The following is a 19604-nucleotide window of genomic DNA, read 5'->3' as shown; positions in this document are numbered from 1 at the left end:
CGGGGAGTGGAGGAATCGCGAGCCCCATGCCGCCCCCACACTGCTCGCTGCAGGACCTGCCGGTGGAGGTGCTGGTGGAGATCTTCGCCTTGCTCCCCGGCACCGACCTGCCCAGCCTGGCCCAGGCCTGCACCAGATTCCACCACATCCTGCACACCGACAGCATCTGGAGACGGCGCTGCCGCGAGGAGTTTGGCGTTCGTGAAAACTTGCAGAACCTGGAGATGATCGGTATGTCTTATCGAGAAGTCTATGCGAAGCTGTTCCCATACAGAAACCTTTTGGGATTGTGGCAGCTAGATACTGAGCACTATAGAACACTAGTGAATGTCCTGGTGGACGGTTTATGCATTACTGGTTGGAAATACAGGCCTTCCCTTAACACCCATGTGAGTGGCCCCATACATTTCAAGCCCTCGTTCAGAATTCGCCTGAGGAAGAGGAAATCAGCCAAGGTGGAGTGCATGGAAGGCCTCGACAGCAGGCCCCACAACCGCCACATGCAGATTGGGAAGGACAGGTTCACGACCCAGTGCAAGAACACATACCACGGAAGGGATTTACCAAGGCGGCTTAGGGAAGAACGGGGGCGGGTGCTGGAGGACAGACAGCGCTATAACTGGCTGACCTACCGCCGCCTCTACCTCCCGCCGAGCCACCCGGACGACCTCATCAGGCCAGGCCTCTTCCAATACTACTACGATACCTTCCACCTAAAGATCTCCATGCTCAGCTTCCATGGGAAGTATGCCAGGGTCACCAAGATCACTGGCGTCTCCAAGAAGACGTTAGAGATCCACCTCATGCGTCGCATCCAGCTGCGAGATGGCGAGATCTTTGGCAACTTCAACGAGCTCTCCCGCCTGGTCCAGGAGATTGACGAGCAGGTGATCCGGGAGCAGCAGCAGCAGCAGCAGCAAGAAGACGGGACTGAGGAAAGCGAGGGCCATGGCTGGCAGAGTCCTGCCCAGCCCAGCGTGGGGGAGTCCGGGGCTGCAGCTTCGGAGGAGCAGCCTGTTCCGTTTGTTCTGCCTATGGGTGTGCGCTCAATAGACCACAACTACCCCGCAACCTGCAGGATGTGTTTCTATGGCGTGACACTGTTACCTTACCTGGCTTCGCCTACCCCAGGCGCTTCCCTGAGTCTTCATCCTGTTCGATGAGAACCACTTCGGGTTCATCTGGCCTGGAGTTGAAATATTTCTTCCTGTACAGCAGAGTCCAGAACACCTTCCAGAATGTGGAGGCACCGTCTCTGCAGGCTTTCCTGGATATGCTCAAGAACATTCAGTGTATGCCCTAACCCAGGGGTGGGCAAACTTTTTGACTCGCGGGCCACAATGGGTTCTTAAACTGAACCGGAGGCCCAGAACAAAAGCATGGATGGAGTGTTTGTGTGAACTAATATAAATTCAAAGTAAACATCATTACATAAAAGGGTACGGTCTTTTTTTTTTTTAGTTTTATTCATTTCAAACAGGCCGGATCCGGCCCGTGGGCCGTAGTTTGCCCTCGGCTGCCCTAACCGGTTTGGCTCAGTGGGTAGAGCATCGACCTGCAGCCTGAAGGGTCCCAGGTTTGATTCCAGTCAGGGGCATGTACCTTGGTTGCTGGCACATCCCCAGTGGGGGGTGTGCAGGAGGCAGCTGATCGATGTTTCTCTCTCATTGATGTTTCTAACTCTCTATTCTTCTCCCTTCCTCTCGGTAAAAAATCAATAAAAATATATTTACAAACAAACAAATAAAACCCAGGACCCTTCACTCTACAGGCTGACACTCTATCCACTGAACAAAACCGGCTAGGGCATTATTCTCAGTGTATTTAAAGAAGAAACAATTCTTGGTCACTGATCTTTAAAACCAGGTTTAAAGTTTGATTTGAGTCTCCCAACACAGTTAAACAGTTGTAAAGTAATATCCACATGCATTTTATAAAAGTAACAAAATTCCGTTATCATTTGAAAAGGCACTTTTACATAAATCACCTAACATTTACATGAATCACCACAAACATTTACATAAATCACCACAAAAATATTTATACTCAAGTAGCATCTACATAATAGCAGATTTAAAAAATGCTCAATAGTACAGCCCTGCTTGCAACACTAACATGTCATCTGGTCTGAGCAGCCAGTGGCACAGGTATCCTGAGTGTATGGAGCAGCTTCAGGGTCAAGCCTCAGGCTTACTTGTGGCAGGGCCACAACAAGTCCCAGCCTGGAAGGCAGAGCTCTCCTACCACAATTAAGCCTGTCTTGTAGCCCTCCCTCATTCCTTCCTAAGTAGCTAATGTGCTGTGGGATATGCAGCAAGTGTTGTCAAACGAGAACATTTGTATACATGTTAATCTACTCTTATTTTAATCAGACTATAAAATAAAGCATAAGCTTGCAGGCTGGGTGTTTTGTGTCCTCATCCAGGCATGGGAGATCCACTAAGCCCCAGCTTTATTCTCTTGTCTGTCTTTTCTTCAATTCTTCACTGCCCTTCCTCAGGTTCACCCTTGGCCATGCTGGTGAGGCACACCTGAAGTCTGCAAGTTTTTTTTTTTTCCCTGATAAACACCAGGGATGAATCCAATCTTTACTCAATAACCCCACCCCTACCCGTCACTCCCCACCTCCCAATCCCCACTCCTCCCCCCGGGGCTGACTGCTACAGCTGTTTGGGTGAAGCAGGATCAGGGAGGCCCCATGCAGAAGCTAAGTCCCAGTGGGTGGCTTGTGCTCAGCTCTCTTCCCTGACCTCAGGAGTAGAGCATGAGACTGAGGGGGAAGAATGCTGGGGACTTCTGCTGGAGGGAAAAAGAAGGAAACACCCATTTACTGAGCTCTTCCTCTAAGCCAGGCCCAGTGCCAAGCCCTCAACATGCACCATCTCCTTGGATCTGACAAGCATCCACTAAGCTGGGTGAGCACCATGGTCCTCATTTTGCAGGGGAACTGAGCTTCTTGCCTAAGGTCCCCCTACCCAAAAGCACCAGCCCCTGAAACCTCAGCTTGGAGTCTTCACTTGGGTGCCCTTTGATTGGGGTCACTGTGAAGGGTTAATTTTATGTGTCAACTAGACAGCTAAGGGTTGCCCAGGTAGCTGGTAAAACAATACTGGGTGTGAATGGATGGGGCTAGCTTTTGATTCAGTCGATGAGTAAGGAGATCTTACAGTGCTGGTGGGCTTCCTCCAAATTCTGGGGGAACAAGAGGAATAGAAAGAGGAAAGAAGAATGAATTGTGTCTTCTTCGGCTGAGATGTCCATCTTCCACACACACTCACACACGTCTTGGATTTCAGAGAGGAAGAGACAGGGATGATAGAAACATCAGTGATGAGAATCACTCTTCAGATGCCTTTTGCAACACAGCATGTGCCTCGACAGAGCACAGAACCGTGACCTCCTGGTTCATAGTTGAAGCTCAAGCACTGAGCCTTGCCAGCCAGGTGTGCGATGGCTATATATACCTGCCCGTGAACATTAGAGTTCCTGGTTCTCAGCGCTTCAAACTCCTGGATTTCCACCGGCTGCCCTTTATTCTCAGGCCTTTGGCTTCTGAGTGGGGGTTACTCCATGGGCTCCCTGGTCCTCAGACCTCCAGATTTAGACTGAGTTATACCATTGGCTTTACGGTTCTCCAGTTTGTAAAGCACAGATAATATGAGCCTAGTCCTATAAATGTCTTACATACGTCCATGTAGACCCTATTGGTTAGTCCGGAGAACGCAGCCTAATACAGGGATCTAGCACCGGCAGTACCTCACCCCCGCCCCGCCCCGCGCTGTCCCATTTCCCGCGGCCCGGAACTCCGCCGCGGGAACCGGCTGCCGCGCGCGTAACACCCTGGAGACGTCCGGGCTCGGCAGGATGCACCACGCACCTGCGGGGCGGGGCGCGCGGCGTTGCCGTGGTTACAGACGACGCGTCCCGGCGACTAGCGGGCGCGCGCTTCCTGGGCGGGACTTGGCCGCCGGAAGTGCGTGGCCGTCCGAGGCCATGGCGGCGCTTGGCGTCGTCTGCGTGCTGCTCGGGGCAGCGGCCGGCCCGTTCGCCAGCGCCTCGAGCGAGGAGTTCTGGGTCAGCCAGTCGCCGGCCCACCTGGTGTCGGACAGGGCGAGATTCAGACGGTAAACGCGTGGCCGGGTGTCGGCGTGGCTCCCTGGTGGCGGCGGGCGCGGGGCGGGGAGGGGACGCGAGCCGGGGTGGCCCGAGGCGGATGCGACCCCGGAGACGCCTGGAGGGCTGGCTGTGCTCAGCGTGGAGGGCAGGCTCGGGACCTGTGAGCTGATGCGGGTTCCTGCCCGAGTTTCCTGGAGCCCCAGACTCGGAGGTTCGAACGGGACGGTTCTAGGAAGCGCAGCTTTGTTTATGTGCGCGGGGCCTTCAGTCTCCATCCAGATGCTGATGTTCACGTCTCGGGCCTGAGAAATGAGGGTCCGTGCAGGTCATCTTCGAACCAAGTAGACCTGTGCGGGGTGAGAGGCGCAGAGGTGGCAGATGGGCCAAGCCCTGGGCGACGCACAGTCCGTCTGTAGTTACGGGACTGTGGGAACACAACGTGGAGAAGGGGGATGAGGATGGGGGACTGTTGCCATAGACGCGCAGGGCGCGGGCCTGGGCCTTCGTAGCAGATGGGGTCGCTTTGGGGAGGGCAGCGGTTCTCAAAGTGTGTCCAGGGACCCCGGGACATACCATTTCAGTAGTAATACCGGAGTGGGGGAATTTGCCTTTTCACTCTCTTTCTCCCACTGGTTTATCTCGTGTGTGTCTCCCTCCCCCAACCCCGCCCCAGACCACCTGTGATATCACAACACATTGAATGCAGCAGCAGATGGAAAAATTTACAAACATTGCCACTCTTCTCACCAATTATTTTTGTTTTGAAAAAATATATACTTTTTATTGGAAAAGGTTAATAATATGTATTGGATGTATTCCTTTGAAGTGAATTAACACATGCTTTTTAACGTTCTTGCATTCACTTTTAGTGCAGGAATTATTTATAGATTCAACCCACATAACAGCCTTCTGGGGTCCTCGGTAATTACCGAGAGTGTAAAATGGGCCGGAGGCTAAAAAGTTTGAAAACCACGGGAGGACTGATTCTCGGGTTCTGGTTGCCGAGGTGGCCGGCTTAGTTGTCAGTCATTGCCAGTTGTTAAGCACATGGTGCTCCGAGGTGCGGGCTCTGTAAGTCTTCGGTGAGACGGTCAGATGCTGGCTCCACCTCACAGACTAGAAGCTATTGAACGCATCAGGGTGGGTGATCACCTGTGGCTCTCTGGTGCCTCCGGGTTTTCTGTCCAGAGCCCTCCACACTGAAGTACCGCTGTCCTGCTCCCCCCGCCAGGTATCTTCTGTATGATGTCAACCCCCCGGAGGGTTTCAACCTCCGCAGGGATGTCTACATTCGCATGGCCTCCCTCCTGAAGATCCTGATGAAGTCTGAGGAGTGGGTGATGGTGCTGCCCCCCTGGGGCCGCCTCTACCACTGGCAGAGCCCGGACATTCACCAGGTCCGGATTCCCTGGTCCGACTTCTTTGATCTTGAAAGTCTCAATAAAAACATCCCCGTCATGGAATACGAGGACTTCATTGCAGGTGAGGCGGTGGTTCTGGTGTGGACGGCAGGCCAGGCCCGCGGGCTGTCTCATTGGGCCTGTGGTTGTACGTAGTTGCCTTTGCTCGGTGGAGGGGCCCTGTGTCCTTCCGTTTCCCACACCACCAGTGACCTTGGTTTTGCCTTAATTTTTCTAGGGAAGTAGATCTGAAGTGTTATGAGCTCTGTGCCTCCTCGCCTCTGACAGCCTGGGAGCCAGGGAAGTGCAGTTAGAGAGCCGCTGCCACGGAGGCCGGGGCTGTCCTAGCTCCTCTCAGCTCCGTGCGGAAGAGGCCATTTTACCAAAACACCACGTGTGTGTGGCGCTGACCTTGCGATGTCCACCGCAGTGCTGGTGAAACTCGTGACTATGCGTCATTTATTTAGTCCTGCTTGAAGATTTTCTTAGAGTAAAGGTATTTAGAGCTTACTGTTGCTTTGTTTAGAAGACAAAAATTTAACATATCAGTGACCTGTCTTTTCTGCTTCCCTAGAGAGGCCTAGGAGAGCCAGTCACACTCTTTAAGCCCCTGATACACTAGCATTAATGATGAGTCATGGTGCCCCTGATACACTGTACCATTAATGATGAGTCATGGTCTTTAAGCTGCTGATACTTGTAGCAGTTACTGGTGGGCGCTGCTCTGTGACGTTGCTTGATTTCCTACTCTGCAGGGATCTGGACAGCTTAGAATCGGGGCTCACACTGAGGATGATGGCTTGCACATCTTCATTTTTCAAGTTCTATGAACGCTGCAGGCCTGGAACGACATAGTGTCTTCTCAGAAGAGGCAAACTCTGAGACTTACAAAGCATTCTTGGAACTCTCCCTCCCCCAGCCCAAGAGGGGAGATGTAGCGGGGTGCTTAGTCCGACTTGACTTAGCCTGGTTCTGAACCCGGGCTGCGGAGCTTCCCAGAGAACCTGCCCTTCGCCTTCCTGCAGGGTGGGGTGTGGGTTTCCTGACAGACAGACACAGGGACGGGTCTGGGCCTTGGCCATTGGAATTGTGCTTAATGACTGGGAACTGCAGGTGTGTGGGGACAGGAGACAGGAGTCCTCCCTGCTGCTGTCCAGGCCCCATCCCTGGACCTAAAGCCACCAGGGGGAGGGAAGATGGAGTGCCCTGGGGGAGGCGCTTGGCTTTGCCTCCACCCTATCCGACGAGCTGACTCTGCTCAGCTGTTTCCTCCCCTACAAAAGGGGACAGACTCGGGGGCCCATCCTAGGATGGAGTTCTGGGGGGTGTGCGGTAGAGCGCCTGGCCACATACCAGCCTCTCGGTGTCGTATCACGGTCCCTCACTGTGAGAGGAGCCATGCAGATGTCAGTGCCCCAGTGAGACAGCGCGGACAAGACACCGGAATGTCACTTGCTGTGGCTCTCTTGTCACTGGCTCATTCCTTCCATCTTCGAGCAAATCTTTGACCACCACAGATGTGGCGGACACACCTGGGTGTAGGTGGGAGCAGTGGGTGGGGACACAGGCCCCTGCTCTCCTGGAGCTCCTGTGGGGAATGGGGAGCAGAAAATAAAGAATGTAAATGAAGCTGCCTGGGCTGGGTGGCTCGGTGGTTGGAGCATTATCTGTGCACCAAAAGGTTGTGGGTTCAGTTCCTGGTCAGGGTACATACCTAGGTTGTGGATTCAGTCCCCATTCAGGGTGGGGCGGGGCGTGTACGGTTGGCAACTGATCGATGTTTCTCACATTGATTCCCTCCCTCCCCCCGCCCCCTCTCCCTCTTTCTAAAATGAATAAAAACATATTCTCAAGTGAAGATTTTTAAGAAAGAATATAAATAAGCCCTTGGAACCGGCAGTGTTTGAGGTGGCGAAGGTGCGTGGAGAAAGGAAAGCTGGAAGGGTCCACAGTGTTGGAGGGGCAGGTGGCCAAGGCCCTGAAGGGCATCCGAGGGATGTAGTTTGAATGGCTCACAGGGGTCAAGAGCAAGCCCTGGGCGATGGCTATTCAGAGGCCCCTGGGAGGGAGACACTGATGACTGGAGGCACAGTGGGGAGGCCAGCCCCAGGGGGAGCCCCCGGAGAGGAGGGTGAAGGAGTGAGTGGGGCCTGTGGCCAGCAGGAGGCCAGCCCTACCTCAGGGAGGAAGAGAAGAGGGTGGAGCAAGCCCAGGTGCTGTAAGAGGCCAGGGTGATGAGGCCTGGACAGCTCCACCACCCCCAGCCCACCCACCCCTCCAGGGACCCTGTGCCCCGATGCCATTCGTTCTGTCAGAAGCCCCACTTTTGAGGCCACCTTCAGTCCTTGGAAAGAAGGGGCCCTGAAGTGATAATCCTCTGTCGGTGCTTTGGCGACGATTTACTGTCAGTTCTTGGTCTCTTCCAGAGAACGGTGGGCCCTTCATTGACCAGATTTATGTCCTACAAAGTTATGCGGAAGGGTGGAAAGAGGGCCCCTGGGAGGAGAAGGTTGACGAGCGGCCCTGCCTCGATCCGCCGCTGTACTCGCAGGACAAGCACGAGTACTACAGCTGAGGTCATCCCAGCATCTGGAGCGCACGTGGGGCCACGTGACCACACTCCCCGCGTGCAGCCAGCCTCCGGGCCGCGTGCAGCCAGCCTCCGGGTCCCCTGCCCACAGATGCCTCAGGTCACCTGGATACCAGTGTTTACCTTTCCCCACATTGTTTATGGCGTTTGAACCAGGTCCTGGGCGTGGTCTTGTCACCCCAGTCCTAAGTGGCCCCCAGGCGGGTGCCCAGGCGGAGTGACAGGGCAGCTCTAGAGGAGTGTCGTAGGCACTGTGACCGTCAGCGCGGGCACTGAAGCCCGAAGGGTCGCTTCCATCAGGTTCCCCCTGGAGGGCCCTGCTCTCCCGGCCTTACGCCCCGATTCCTGAAAAGAGCTCCAGCGGTCTCACCAAGTCAGAGAAACGCACGGTTTCTGTAGAAATCCTTCCCACAGCATCACTCCCTCGAACAGGGACCTTCACTGAGAGTTCCTGGGCTTATTGAGGCTCAGGTGTGCGTGCGCATCCAGGTGGTACTGACTGCCTCTGGGGAACAAACAGCTGAGGGGTCCTGTGGCTCTTCTTTTCCAGGGGATGGTTTTGGGGTTATGAAGAAACAAGGGGACTAAACGTTTCCTGTCTGTCTGTTCAAGGCTCGGCCTCTGTCATTGCACCTATGCTTTTGAAAAACACGCCAGCACGGTAGGTGCCTGCACCGTCCTGGGTCAGTGAACGAGAGTGTGCATGTGCATGTTCACATGTGAATGTGTGACGCGTGCATGTATGCACATGCATGAGCACATGTGAGGGTAAATACATGTGTGAATGAACACATGTGAATGTGTATGTGCACATGTGCACTGTGTCCTGGTGGCATTGGAATGCCTCCTGGCTGTGGCCTGTGTGGGGTTGCTGGAAAGTTAGACCTGGCCTCCGCCCCCACACTCACTCCGCAGCGAGGCAGGACGGCCATGGGATCCAGGAGGAGGTTCATGTCCCTGGGGAAAGGCCAGGGAAGGGCCCCAGAGCTGGCTCAGCGGCACCCACACCCTGGGCTCTGCGGCGGGCAGTCTGGTCCCCACGGGGTGCTCCTTGGAGCCACTGTTGCTCACACCGTCTTGCATTGTTAGTCACCGGGGGCTTGGTGACACGGGTGCGTTAGCTAGGACAGGCGGGACTCTGTGGACACCTAGAACCGCCCAGAAATGACTCCTCTCAGGAGCATGGTGTTGGAGGGCAGCGGTACGTGCCCGCGTGCACCCTAGTGCCCTCTCAGAGCTCGTCCCCGTGCCTCCTGGCCTGGGCCCACTCGGAGCCTGCCCTGTGGAGCGCGTCGGTAAACGTGTTTAAACTTAAGCTCTCTTTCCTGTTGTTTAAAAACAGGTCCGTGATGTTAGACAGAGCGGAGAACCTCCTCCACGACCACTACGGGGGAAAGGAGTACTGGGATGTGAGTGCTGCCTGCGGGCCTTGCTGCATGTTCTCCGTCGCTTTAAGTCGTTTAGTTTTGAGCATTTAAGACCGTGGTGTTCGGGGTGGGGGCTGAGCTGGGCACCCGCCTGGGGGCCGATGGGCGGAGCGCTCAGCTGCCCTGTCTGCACCCCCAGACGCGGCGGAGCATGGTGTTCGCCAGGCACCTGCGTGCCGTGGGCGACGAGTTCAGAAGTAAATATCTCAATTCCACCAACGAGGCCGACAGGATCCCGGACGAGGAGGACTGGACCAAGCTGAAGGTAGTTTCTGTCTCTCTAATTAGAGGAAATGTAAGTCGTCTCTTGAGATGCGTAATGACAAACCCTTATTTACAGCAGGGGGTGGCAAGGTTGTCCCCTTCACTGTCGCCCCCTTAGTGCAGTCCTCGCTCAGGACGCTCCCCCTCCCCCCCCACTCGCGCGCTTGGTCCTGGTGCAAACCTAGGGAAATTGCTGGGACAGTTTCTCTTCAGTGAAATGGACGGGAAATGACGCAGGTTCTAGACGGTTGCTGTTAGAGTAAAATCAGGTCACAGATATGCAAGCAGACGGTAAAAGATGACCAGTTACGTTCAGTGGTGTCTTTACAATACAAGAGCAATACAGGAAAAATAGCAAAATTCGTCCAACCACACAGAAGCACCACTGACGCGTTCGGTCCAGCATCATCCCTTTACACACTTCCTTTTCCGAAAGGTTGGGTTTTCCTATAATTTAATTTTAAGAAATGTTATGTTGCTTTTTCACATTGACATAGTTTTTAAGTATAATGTAGTTCTGTGACCTTTCACTGTGGTTTTTAAGAGCGAACTATTTCATAAGCAGGAACATAGTTTCACCTGCTTATTCTCTTATGACACGTGGCTATTTTAGAATGGAATGGCATAGGTATGTGGGTAGTCTTTACTGGGAAAATACAGTGTTAAGTGGAAGGCTTTTTTTTTTAATTTTTAAAAATGTTTTTATTGATTTGAGAGAGGAAGGGAGAAGGATAGAGAAATAGAAACATCGATCTGCTGCTGACTGTCTCCTGCCTCCTGCACACCCCCTACTGGGGATTGAGCCCACAACCAGGGCATGTGCCCTGACTGGGAATCAACCGGTGACCTCTTGGTTCACGGGCCAACACTCAACCGCTGAGCCACACCAGCTGGGCGGGAGGTTTTTATTTTCAATTAATGTGTATGTTTCATTTACCTGTTTTCTTGCACTGAGATCAGAGGGTACGGTAATTAGTCACTCCAGGGCCTTAGGAAACATCCTGTTCGCCTGAGGGTCCCTCAGACAGACACACGGTGCGGGACACTGTCCCCTCCGCCTCCCCTGAGTGGCAGCGCCGGACGCCGCCCCAGCTCCCAGGCCCGCCCAGCATGTCCTGCCTCTGCAGGTGGAGCTGGGCTCCTCGCTGGGGGGGCCCTACCTCGCCGTGCACCTGCGGAGGAAGGATTTCATCTGGGGCCACCGGGAGGACGTGCCCAGCCTGGAAGGAGCCGTGAAGAAGATACGCAGCCTCATGAAGACCCACGGGCTGGACAAAGTGTTTGTGGCCACAGACGCTGTGAGGAAGGGTAGGCAGCCCTGGCTCTGTCGTCCTCGCCCCCGTTGTGTCTGGGCAGACCCACATGCATGCTGACCCTCGGCTGTGCTGCTGGGAGGGCGACCTGAGTTTTGTGGTGGTGTCCTCTCCGCCCTCTGCGAGCTCCTGGAGCATCCGCGTGTCACAGAGCGTGCGTGTAATCCTGGTAGGCAGACACCAATGGCAGCTCACATCCCCGTTCAACGGCCGTGCCTTTCAATTTGCAGAATATGAGGAGCTGAAGAGACTGTTACCCGAGATGGTGAGGTTTGAGCCCACGTGGGAGGAGCTGGAGCTCTACAAAGACGGAGGCGTGGCCATCATCGACCAGTGGGTCTGCGCGCATGCCAGGTGCGTGAGTGACCAGGTTCATGAGTCTCCACAGTCAAGAGAGAGTTCTGCGTGCCGTGCCGTGGGTCACTGCCCAGCCCCCTCCCCCCGGGAAGTCCCTGTCACCGGCACTGCCTAGGCTGCTGTGAGGTATTCGTCTCAGTCCCGTGGCCCGGGCTGTGCTGTCGTGATTGCTTCCCCCGCCCCCTCCTCTAGCTGCAGGAGGGTGAGTGTGGGGCAGCTTCATTCCCAGACCTGCCCCGCCTGCCAGCCAGGAGCAGCCCCGGCCTGGGACTGTCCTGGGGGAGGCAGCCGCGCAGGGTGGGTCCTGGGCCTCCCTGTGGACTCCTTTGAGGACTCTGTGCCTGCTGGCACTGGGGGAAGGCCAGAAAGAACTTCTGGATTAAAATGGCAAATAGCAGTGGAGCAGCTTATCTCCTTCTGCGCCAGGGTTCTCGGACTCCTGGGTGGAGGCCGTGTTTGGTTCTGATGGGTCAGCATGTGCATCTACCCTCGTGTGTGCCGGGCGCTCCCCCGGGTGAGGGCCCTTTTCCTCCGCTGAGCCGGGGGGCGGGGAGCAGGCTCAGCCCCAGTGGCGGGGATGGCAGTGGGCTGGGGCTGAGAGACAGCCTGCAGCTCGGCCGCCACCCCGGGTTCTGAGTGAGGGCCTGCCAGCTCTGTCCCCTCCGCCCCCAGAGTCTGTGGAGATTGTAGGTGAGGGCTACGAGACCAGCCTCCCATAGACCCACACCTGGCCGACGTTGGCAGGGCAGACCTCTGGTGCGATTGTGCCCAGGCTGTCATCCTGGGGGCTGGCGGCTGCAGGCGATGGCTTCCCACCGCCCTGGCCGTGGGGACAGCCTCAGGGGCCCGGGGCCTCAGGTCGGGCCGGTGTCTGGGGGGTTGTGCTTGCGACTGGTGAGTCCGTGCACGACTCTGGTGACCCCTCTGTTGCTTTGCAGGTTCTTCATCGGCACCTCTGTCTCCACGTTCTCTTTTCGGATTCACGAGGAAAGGGAGATCCTGGGGTTGGACCCCAAGACTACATACAACCGGTTCTGTGGGGACTTGGAGAGAGCGTGCGAGCAGCCCACGCACTGGAAGGTTGTGTACTGAGCTGGCACTCGGAGGCCCGTGCCCTGCATCCATTGTACCTGCGGTGGACTCGGGGCTTCCCCTAACGCCACATGTCGCTGTGGTGTTGCTCCTGCCCTTGGCTGGTGGCTAGACAGGCAAACGTCATGTCTCGGGGTCTCAGGTCCGAGGAGGCCACACACGCATGCACAGCCCATGGCCACATGAGTACAGCGGGAGCTGTGCTGCGCGTGGAGCTGTCCCTGTTCCTGTGTCTTCTAGCTTTCGCTGCCCATGCAAAGGCACTGCCACTGGGGGCTCTGGTGGTCTTTTCTGTCAGGATCTGAAGCCGTGTGTCAGCCACAGCAGGGCCCGCGGCGTGCTTTCCTCGGCCGTCCTTGGTAGGCTTCTCCAGGGAGTCGGCAGGCGTGTGCGAGCAGCTCCCGTCTTGGGGGCCGCAGAGCTGGCCGGGCCCTGGGGCTCGGTGTGATTTGAGTCTGTGGGTCAGTCATTGTAACTCACTGTTACCCCCAAAGCACAGTCTAGTTCTGCCCTGAGCTGGAGGGAGTGAACGGCTGCCTGCAGGGCGGGTGGGAGGGGCCTGTGACTAGTCGCTCCCCCTGTCAGGGCCGGGAAGTTGCACGCAGGTCTTGAGCGACTTGGCCTGTGCAAGCGGAGAGAAACGTCCGCACCCCACGCCCAGCTGCTGCCTCTGCACCTGTGGTTGTCACTCAACACCCAACCTGTGTGGGGAGGGGCCTAGCAGGCCAGCTGTCCTCGGCTGTCCTTCTCCAGGGGCCCTTTCTGAGGCCTCGGAACTGCTACCCGGGGCTGGGGGTGGGGGGAGCCCCCGGGCAAGTGTGTCGGCTGTGGAACACTGCCAGGGGGCCCGCCCTGTCCCCTCTGTAACTGGGAACCCTGACCTCAGGGACACCTGGGTGAACGGCCGTGGGCACGAGCGTGGGCACAGGGCCCTTCTGCTGAGCCGGCAGCCAGGACATGGGGTCGAGGCCACGGCCTCCATTCTCCGGCTCCTTCCCAGGCTTCGGAAATCTGTGAACACGCAGGGCCCATGGTGTCAGCTGTGCAGGCTGAAGTGATGATATATTTATTCTATTCCATTTGTACATTCACACGTTACTAATAAAATAAATGTTCTAGAAAGCAGAATCCTAGAAATGGCGCCTTTTCTACGCTGGAGCATCCTTTAGGCTGGGAGCTGTACGAAGCAGTGTGGGCTGTGGTCACCCCTTTTTAAGGGAAAATAGTGCTTTGTCGTCGTGGGTGTGCGGTCACCGTGCGGTGCTGTGGGAGGGGATGTGCCAGCGGGAGTGGGTGAGCCGTGTGCGGAGGGCGCCCGCCTCCCGTCCATGGTGCCACCTGCTGCCCAGCTGGTGAGAGAAAACTCCACTGTTGGAGCGACTGAGAACGCCAGCCTCAAGCCTGCGGAGGCAGCAGCGTCGTCCTGGGTCTGCATCCTGGTGGAAAGAGCAGCGAGAAATCCCACCTTAGAGGGCAGGAGACACGTGGGGAAAACGGCGGGAGGGGAGCTCCGGGCCCAGGGCCGAGTTTCCCGAGGACCTGGGACATGCCTCCCTCCGTGGCCCAGCGCACTGGCCGTGGTTACCCACCTGGCATCAAGTCCCGGGACCACAGGCAGCTTCGCTGGTGTGAGAGGTGGCACGCCGTGGCCCTGGCCAAGCCCAGGAGGGGCAGTTGGTGCCGCTGGACGGGGCCATCAGGGCGCGCAGGCACTGCTCCCCGGGGCGGGACTGCTTGGGTGACTTTACCTGGGACGTGGCACCTTATGGCATCGGCCTGCCGAGCTCTGAAAGCCCGGCCGCCTCCAGGGCCTGTCCCCGCAGGCCATCTTCCCTGGAGGGGAGGGGAGGAAGCCGTCCTTTGTGAATAGCGAGTGTTTGCTTCCTGTGGCGCAGCCCGTGCCAGGCGGTCTGGCTGCGAGGCCCTGCTCTTGGGAAGTGTTTTGGCTCTCTCTCACCCAGGACACGGGCCCGGCCCCGCTCTCTCTCGCCCGGGACACGGGCCCAGCCCCGCTCTCTCTCACCCGGGACACGGGCCCGGCCCTGCTCTCTCTCACCTGGGGACACGGGCCCCTCTCACCTGGGGACACGGGCCCGGCCCCACTCTCTCTCACCTGGGCCTTGCTGTCACACCAGTGGATTCTCCCCGAGGTGGGTGGGGCTCCTGCTGTGACCACTGTGCCCTCTGGGCTCGCTGGGGCTTCAGGCCCTGAGTAGAGCTGTCATTTCAGATGGGAGCCTCGGCCCAGAGGGAGGGCTGATTAGGGCTGCACAGCCCCTCCGAGTGGGTTGCCCTGTCAGTGTCAGCCCCTTTCTCTTCCTCCAAACAAGGGAGCCCCCAGGAGCCCCTCACTGCCATGCAGACAGACGGCCTTGGGCCTGGCCAGTGGCGCCGTCTCGCTTGCTCATACTGCGCCTTGTCCTCTGTCCTGGGCGGGGAGGTGGGGACCACAGCCAGACCCGAACCCGGGCTCCGCAGCCTGAGGGTGACCGAGGCCACTCAAGGAGCGGAGTTTGGGCCACACGCGGAGGCGCATGGGAGAAGCCACAGAGCGGGCAGAGGAGGGCCCCCACCCAAAAGGAGGGACAGAGGGTCCCCGGAGAGGGCTGCGTAGCGCCCGGCAGTTGGCAGACGGCCTGTGGATTCAGTAACCCGGTTTCCTGGCCCCGGGGGTGCGCGGCCTCGTCACAGCGCGCTGCTGGCTCCCAGGCCATCTGTTCCCTCGGCCGCCTCATCGCTCCTCGCGGCCACATTAGCTGACTAATGAAGGCTGATGCTGCAAGAAATGGCCCGTGGCACATTAAATCTCTCATTTCGATGAAGAGGCCTTTTTAGGACAAACCAGGGCCGCTTCATGTCCCTCACGGCTGGGCCCTGGGCAGCCACGGCCGCCTTCGTGCCCAGGGGACAAGTACTCGACCACCGCAGTGCCATCAGCACTGTGCCCTGCGCGGACTCGAGAGCCCATGACAGCCTCGGCCCATCGCTGGGAGGAGGCGATGAGCCCGAATGCGTCCGGCAGCCGGTAGAGCAGGCACCCCGTCACCTCGCTGACAGGCTGGACCAGGGTCCGGGGCTCGAGTCCCCCCCCCACCCCCCCACCCTCCTGGCCCTCAGCTTCAGGGACCAACAAGCACAGAAGCGAGATGACGCGAAGCAGAAAAGGGACCAGGAAGCCCTCTGGAGACAGAGGTTTTGTAGAAATGAGTGACGTTTCGCTGCCAGGGACGAGAGGGGACTGGGAAGGGCATCCCCAGTGGAGGAGGGTGGCCCGTTTGTTGGGGACGGGCCTGTTCCCCAGAGAGGAGGATGGCCCCTGGGAGAAGGACGGCCCAGGGCCGTTGGGGGGTCGATGGTCGACTGTGAGCATGGGGGCTTGGAAGGACCAGAACGTGAGGTGAGGAGAGCCATCTGAGCCTGCTGCCCACACCTGAGGTGCCCACTGAGCAGTCCCGGGGACCCTGGGACACAGGCTGAGTCCAGAGAGGTTGAGGGGAACCCCAGAGGCCCCACCGCAGAGAAGTGTGAGTCCCGGAGGCCACAGGAACCTGGCAGCTCTGGTCCCCGCAGGCCAAGCCCTGGCTTTCCCGTGGCAGCCTGTCCTGCGTGGGAGCCCCCGCCTTGGTCTCAGGCCCCTCTGTTGACTGAGCCAGCCCAGCATGGGGGTGGCAGGTATCAGAAGAGGGGCTCCCCCGGGTCCCTGCGCTGAGGGTGGAACCTGGTGCTTTAAGCAGCCCAGGGTCTGTAGGTCGAAAGTCCTTGTCGATGTCCCTGTGGCTCTCCCATCCCCCAGGCCAACGAGGACTCATGGGCCCCCATACGTGGCCTCTCCACTTCCCCTCCTGCCTCTGGGTTCAGGGACCCACGTGATTCCACGGGGCCCACCATGAGACCCCCGGTCAGGACAGCCTATTTGAGGTCAGGTGCTTGGTGACCTAATGACCCCTGCTCTGTCCCTTTTGCCGTGTAGGTAACACATTCACAGGCACCTCCCCCTGGGCCACCGATCTCGGCCGGGATGCTGCTGGCCACACCTGGGAACAGAGTTGACGGGGTCCCTGTCGGTCCCCAGAGGGACAGAGCTGGTCCGTTGCCCAGCGTCAGGTTCTCACCCAGAAGGGAGGTCATGGGCCTTTGCCTACAGGGGCAGTGACACCAGGTGGGGTTTGGGCCCTAAATATGTAGGAAAGCATTTCCAAGCACAGGTCCCTCCTTCTGTGATCAACGTCTCTCTCCTCAGTGGCACCTGCTCTCGGCGCCCCCAGGTGCCGGGCTCTGCTGTGAGTGCTGCCCTCCTGCCCTCTCGTCTCTGTCTCTGCTCCGGAGCCCGTGCACCACAGGAAATGGCTCCGACGCCTCGGTGACCATGGGTGATTTTCTGGTGTCCCTCCCAGCTCCCCGAGGAACAGACTAGTGCTGGATGCACTGGACTGGGCTCAGAGAACCCCACCCTCGCCCCGACGGGACCCCCGCTCCTGCCAGCTGCACACTGGGGCTGCGGGAGTCTCTAAGCCTGGATCCCAAACCTCCGGGTTGTCATGGCGATGAGAATGCATGGAAAGCACTGCCTGGGGTGCCAGGAGCTTACAAAAGAGCTCAGTGAACGCTAGCACGCGGGTGCTATTACCACAAATAATAAATCGTCTGAAATTACGCCTTTAACAAGTCAGTGCTGGTAAAAAGAAAAGTCATGGTAATTAGTGAGCAAGGTCACAGACACAATAGGTGATGTTTGTCCCGCTCAACCGCACACGGATCCGCTTCTGTCTTTGATAGATCCGCACCTCGTCTGTAGGGCGGGAGCATTTACTCTACAAACGTCTGGATGGCCTAGGAGTCATGATTCTTTTTTAAAATATATATATATATGTTTATTGATTTCAGAGAGGAAGAGAGAGGGAGAGATAGAAACATCAATGATGAGTGAGAATCACTGATCGGCTGCCTCCTGCACTCCCCACACTGGGGACGGAGCCCGAAACCCAGGCCTGTGCCCTGACCGGAAATCGAACTGTGACCTCCTGGTTCATAGGTCGCCGCTCAACCCCTGAGCCACGCCGGCTGGGCTGTCATATTCTTTTTGGACCAACTTGAACACAACCCGGTGGTGGCAAATAGCACTTAGGATTATCATTATTATTGTCAGTTTTGCTAATAGGCAGCGAGCGTCATGCAGATGTGGGTGCGTGGACCCCGCGGCCCTGATGGCAGGGACTTGCTCAGGAAAGCATCTTGCTGGAGGCGAAGCTTAGACACGTCCGTGGCAGCGAGGTTACCTAAAAGGGGCGGTCTGCCGGCCCATGTGAGAAGGGAGAGTGTGTGGCGAGTTCGGTAACTTGCCGTACTTCCCTCACACAGGCAAGTGGGCAACCTGGAAAACGCAATGAAATGAAGAGGATCCAGACAAGCGTTTGGTTTGAAGTAAAGTGAAAAGGGAACACGTCAGGGTAGCATGAACCGTCTAGACCAGTGATGGGGAACCTTTTGAGCTCGGTGTGTCAGCATTTTGAAAAACCCTAACTTAACTCTGGTGCCGTGTCACAGATAGAAATTTTTTGATATTTGGAACCATAGTAAAACAAAGATATATATTTTTGATATTTATTTTATATATTTAAATGCCATTTGACAAAAATCAACCAAAAAAATGAGTTCGCGTGTCACCTCTGACACGCGTGTCATAGGTTCGCCATCACTGGTCTATACAGCGTGCGTCGGTGTGTGTAGCACAGGCCCAAACTCGAAGGCGGTGCCTTGGGGGCTGGGGGGTGGGTGGAAATGAGCTGTTTTTAGCTTGTCTTCAGTATTTCTGGTTTCAAGAAACATAAATAACGCTTTCCCATGATTCCATTGTCATTTATGGTGATGCATCCGGGAGAGAATCCTCAGCACAGAGCGGCTAGACCTTCCACAGAACTGAAAGCCTCAGGCAGTCAGAGGCAGGAGGACTCCCCAGGACCCTGGCCCTGACCCCTGCCACCCCTCAGGTCCCCCCGTAGAGATCTGTGGGGCACAGGCGCCCCTCCCCGCCCGCAGCCCCCAGGACCCCCCCCACCCCCCCCACGCTGCGGAGAGGAGGACGGGAGAAAGGCAAACTCGCAGCGTTGGCCTGGAAATAGCAGGAAGGAGAAACGCTGCCACCTGCAGCGCCCCACAATTAACTGGGGCCCCAGAGAGAAATTACTGGGCTGCCGCCATCCTGGCCGCCCGCCCCATTACCCCCACCATTAGGACTCACTGCACCTGCAAAGTCCCTTAAATAACAGATCCCCCCCCCCCAACTGCGACGAATCCACCTCGAGGTCCCCTGAGCGCTGCAACGCATTTTCTCAGCTCACTTCCCCAAAGCTCCTGTGCGGTGCCAGTCCCTCTCCTGCTTTGTGCTATTATGAAGCATAGACTTACAGAGACATTACAAACCGATGGGCATGGTTACAATTTCACTTTAGATACTGTTATGTCTTTAAAGAAATGGAGGTAAGAAAACAGCGGGTGAACTCGGCTTCCATGCAGTGGGCGCCTCCTGTGTCCCCCGCTCTGCCCTCTGCCCTCTGCCCTGGATGTCTGTCACCGTCCCAGGGGCCTGCAGCTGGGTGGGTCTGGGAACCTCTGAAATGGCATCGTGTCCTCAGGACAACCACCCCTGCTTGCAGGGTTCGGGAGGTCTCCTGGCCCCGCGAGGGGTGGGCGAGGAGAGACAGTGATGGGCAGGGAAACGGGGAACCTGGCGGCTGCAGCCACACCCCCAGGCTGCTCCAGACACGTGACTGATTTAAGAGCAAATTGCCCGCAGTATTTTGAGCTTTGGGGCACAAAGCATTTCTGCTGTCCTTCCAACACAGGCAGGTCTAGTCGCTTGGCCTAGTCCAGTGGTCGGCAAACCGCGGCCCCTTGAGTGTGGCTCTCCACAAAATACCACGTGCAGGCGCGCACGTACAGTGCGATGGAAACTTCGTGGCCCATGCGCAGAAGTCGGTTTCGGCCTGGGCGAGTCTATTTTGAAGAAGTGGCGTTAGAAGAAGTGGGGGGTGTAGGTCGGTCGGGT

The 19604-nt window shown here is 57.2% G+C and overlaps 1 protein-coding gene across 1 annotated transcript; it reads left to right on the top strand.

Moving 5' to 3' along the window:
- The first annotated feature begins 3965 nt into the window (after nucleotides 1-3965).
- Nucleotides 3966-13687, top strand: POFUT2 (protein O-fucosyltransferase 2). The gene is made up of 9 exons (XM_006099926.2): nucleotides 3966-4124; nucleotides 5348-5598; nucleotides 7943-8084; nucleotides 8654-8767; nucleotides 9449-9515; nucleotides 9673-9798; nucleotides 10925-11105; nucleotides 11341-11464; nucleotides 12406-13687. The coding sequence occupies exons 1-9, from the start codon at nucleotides 3994-3996 to the stop codon at nucleotides 12557-12559; spliced, it is 1290 nt and encodes a 429-aa protein (XP_006099988.1). The 5' UTR covers nucleotides 3966-3993; the 3' UTR covers nucleotides 12560-13687.
- The last annotated feature ends 5917 nt before the right edge of the window (nucleotides 13688-19604 follow it).

The sequence above is a fragment of the Myotis lucifugus genome, unplaced genomic scaffold (genome assembly GCF_000147115.1).
Source record: "Myotis lucifugus unplaced genomic scaffold, Myoluc2.0 scaffold_291, whole genome shotgun sequence".
Taxonomy (NCBI): Eukaryota; Metazoa; Chordata; class Mammalia; order Chiroptera; family Vespertilionidae; genus Myotis; species Myotis lucifugus.
Note: the sequence above shows the minus strand (reverse complement) of the source record. Positions and strands in the feature narration are given on the sequence as shown.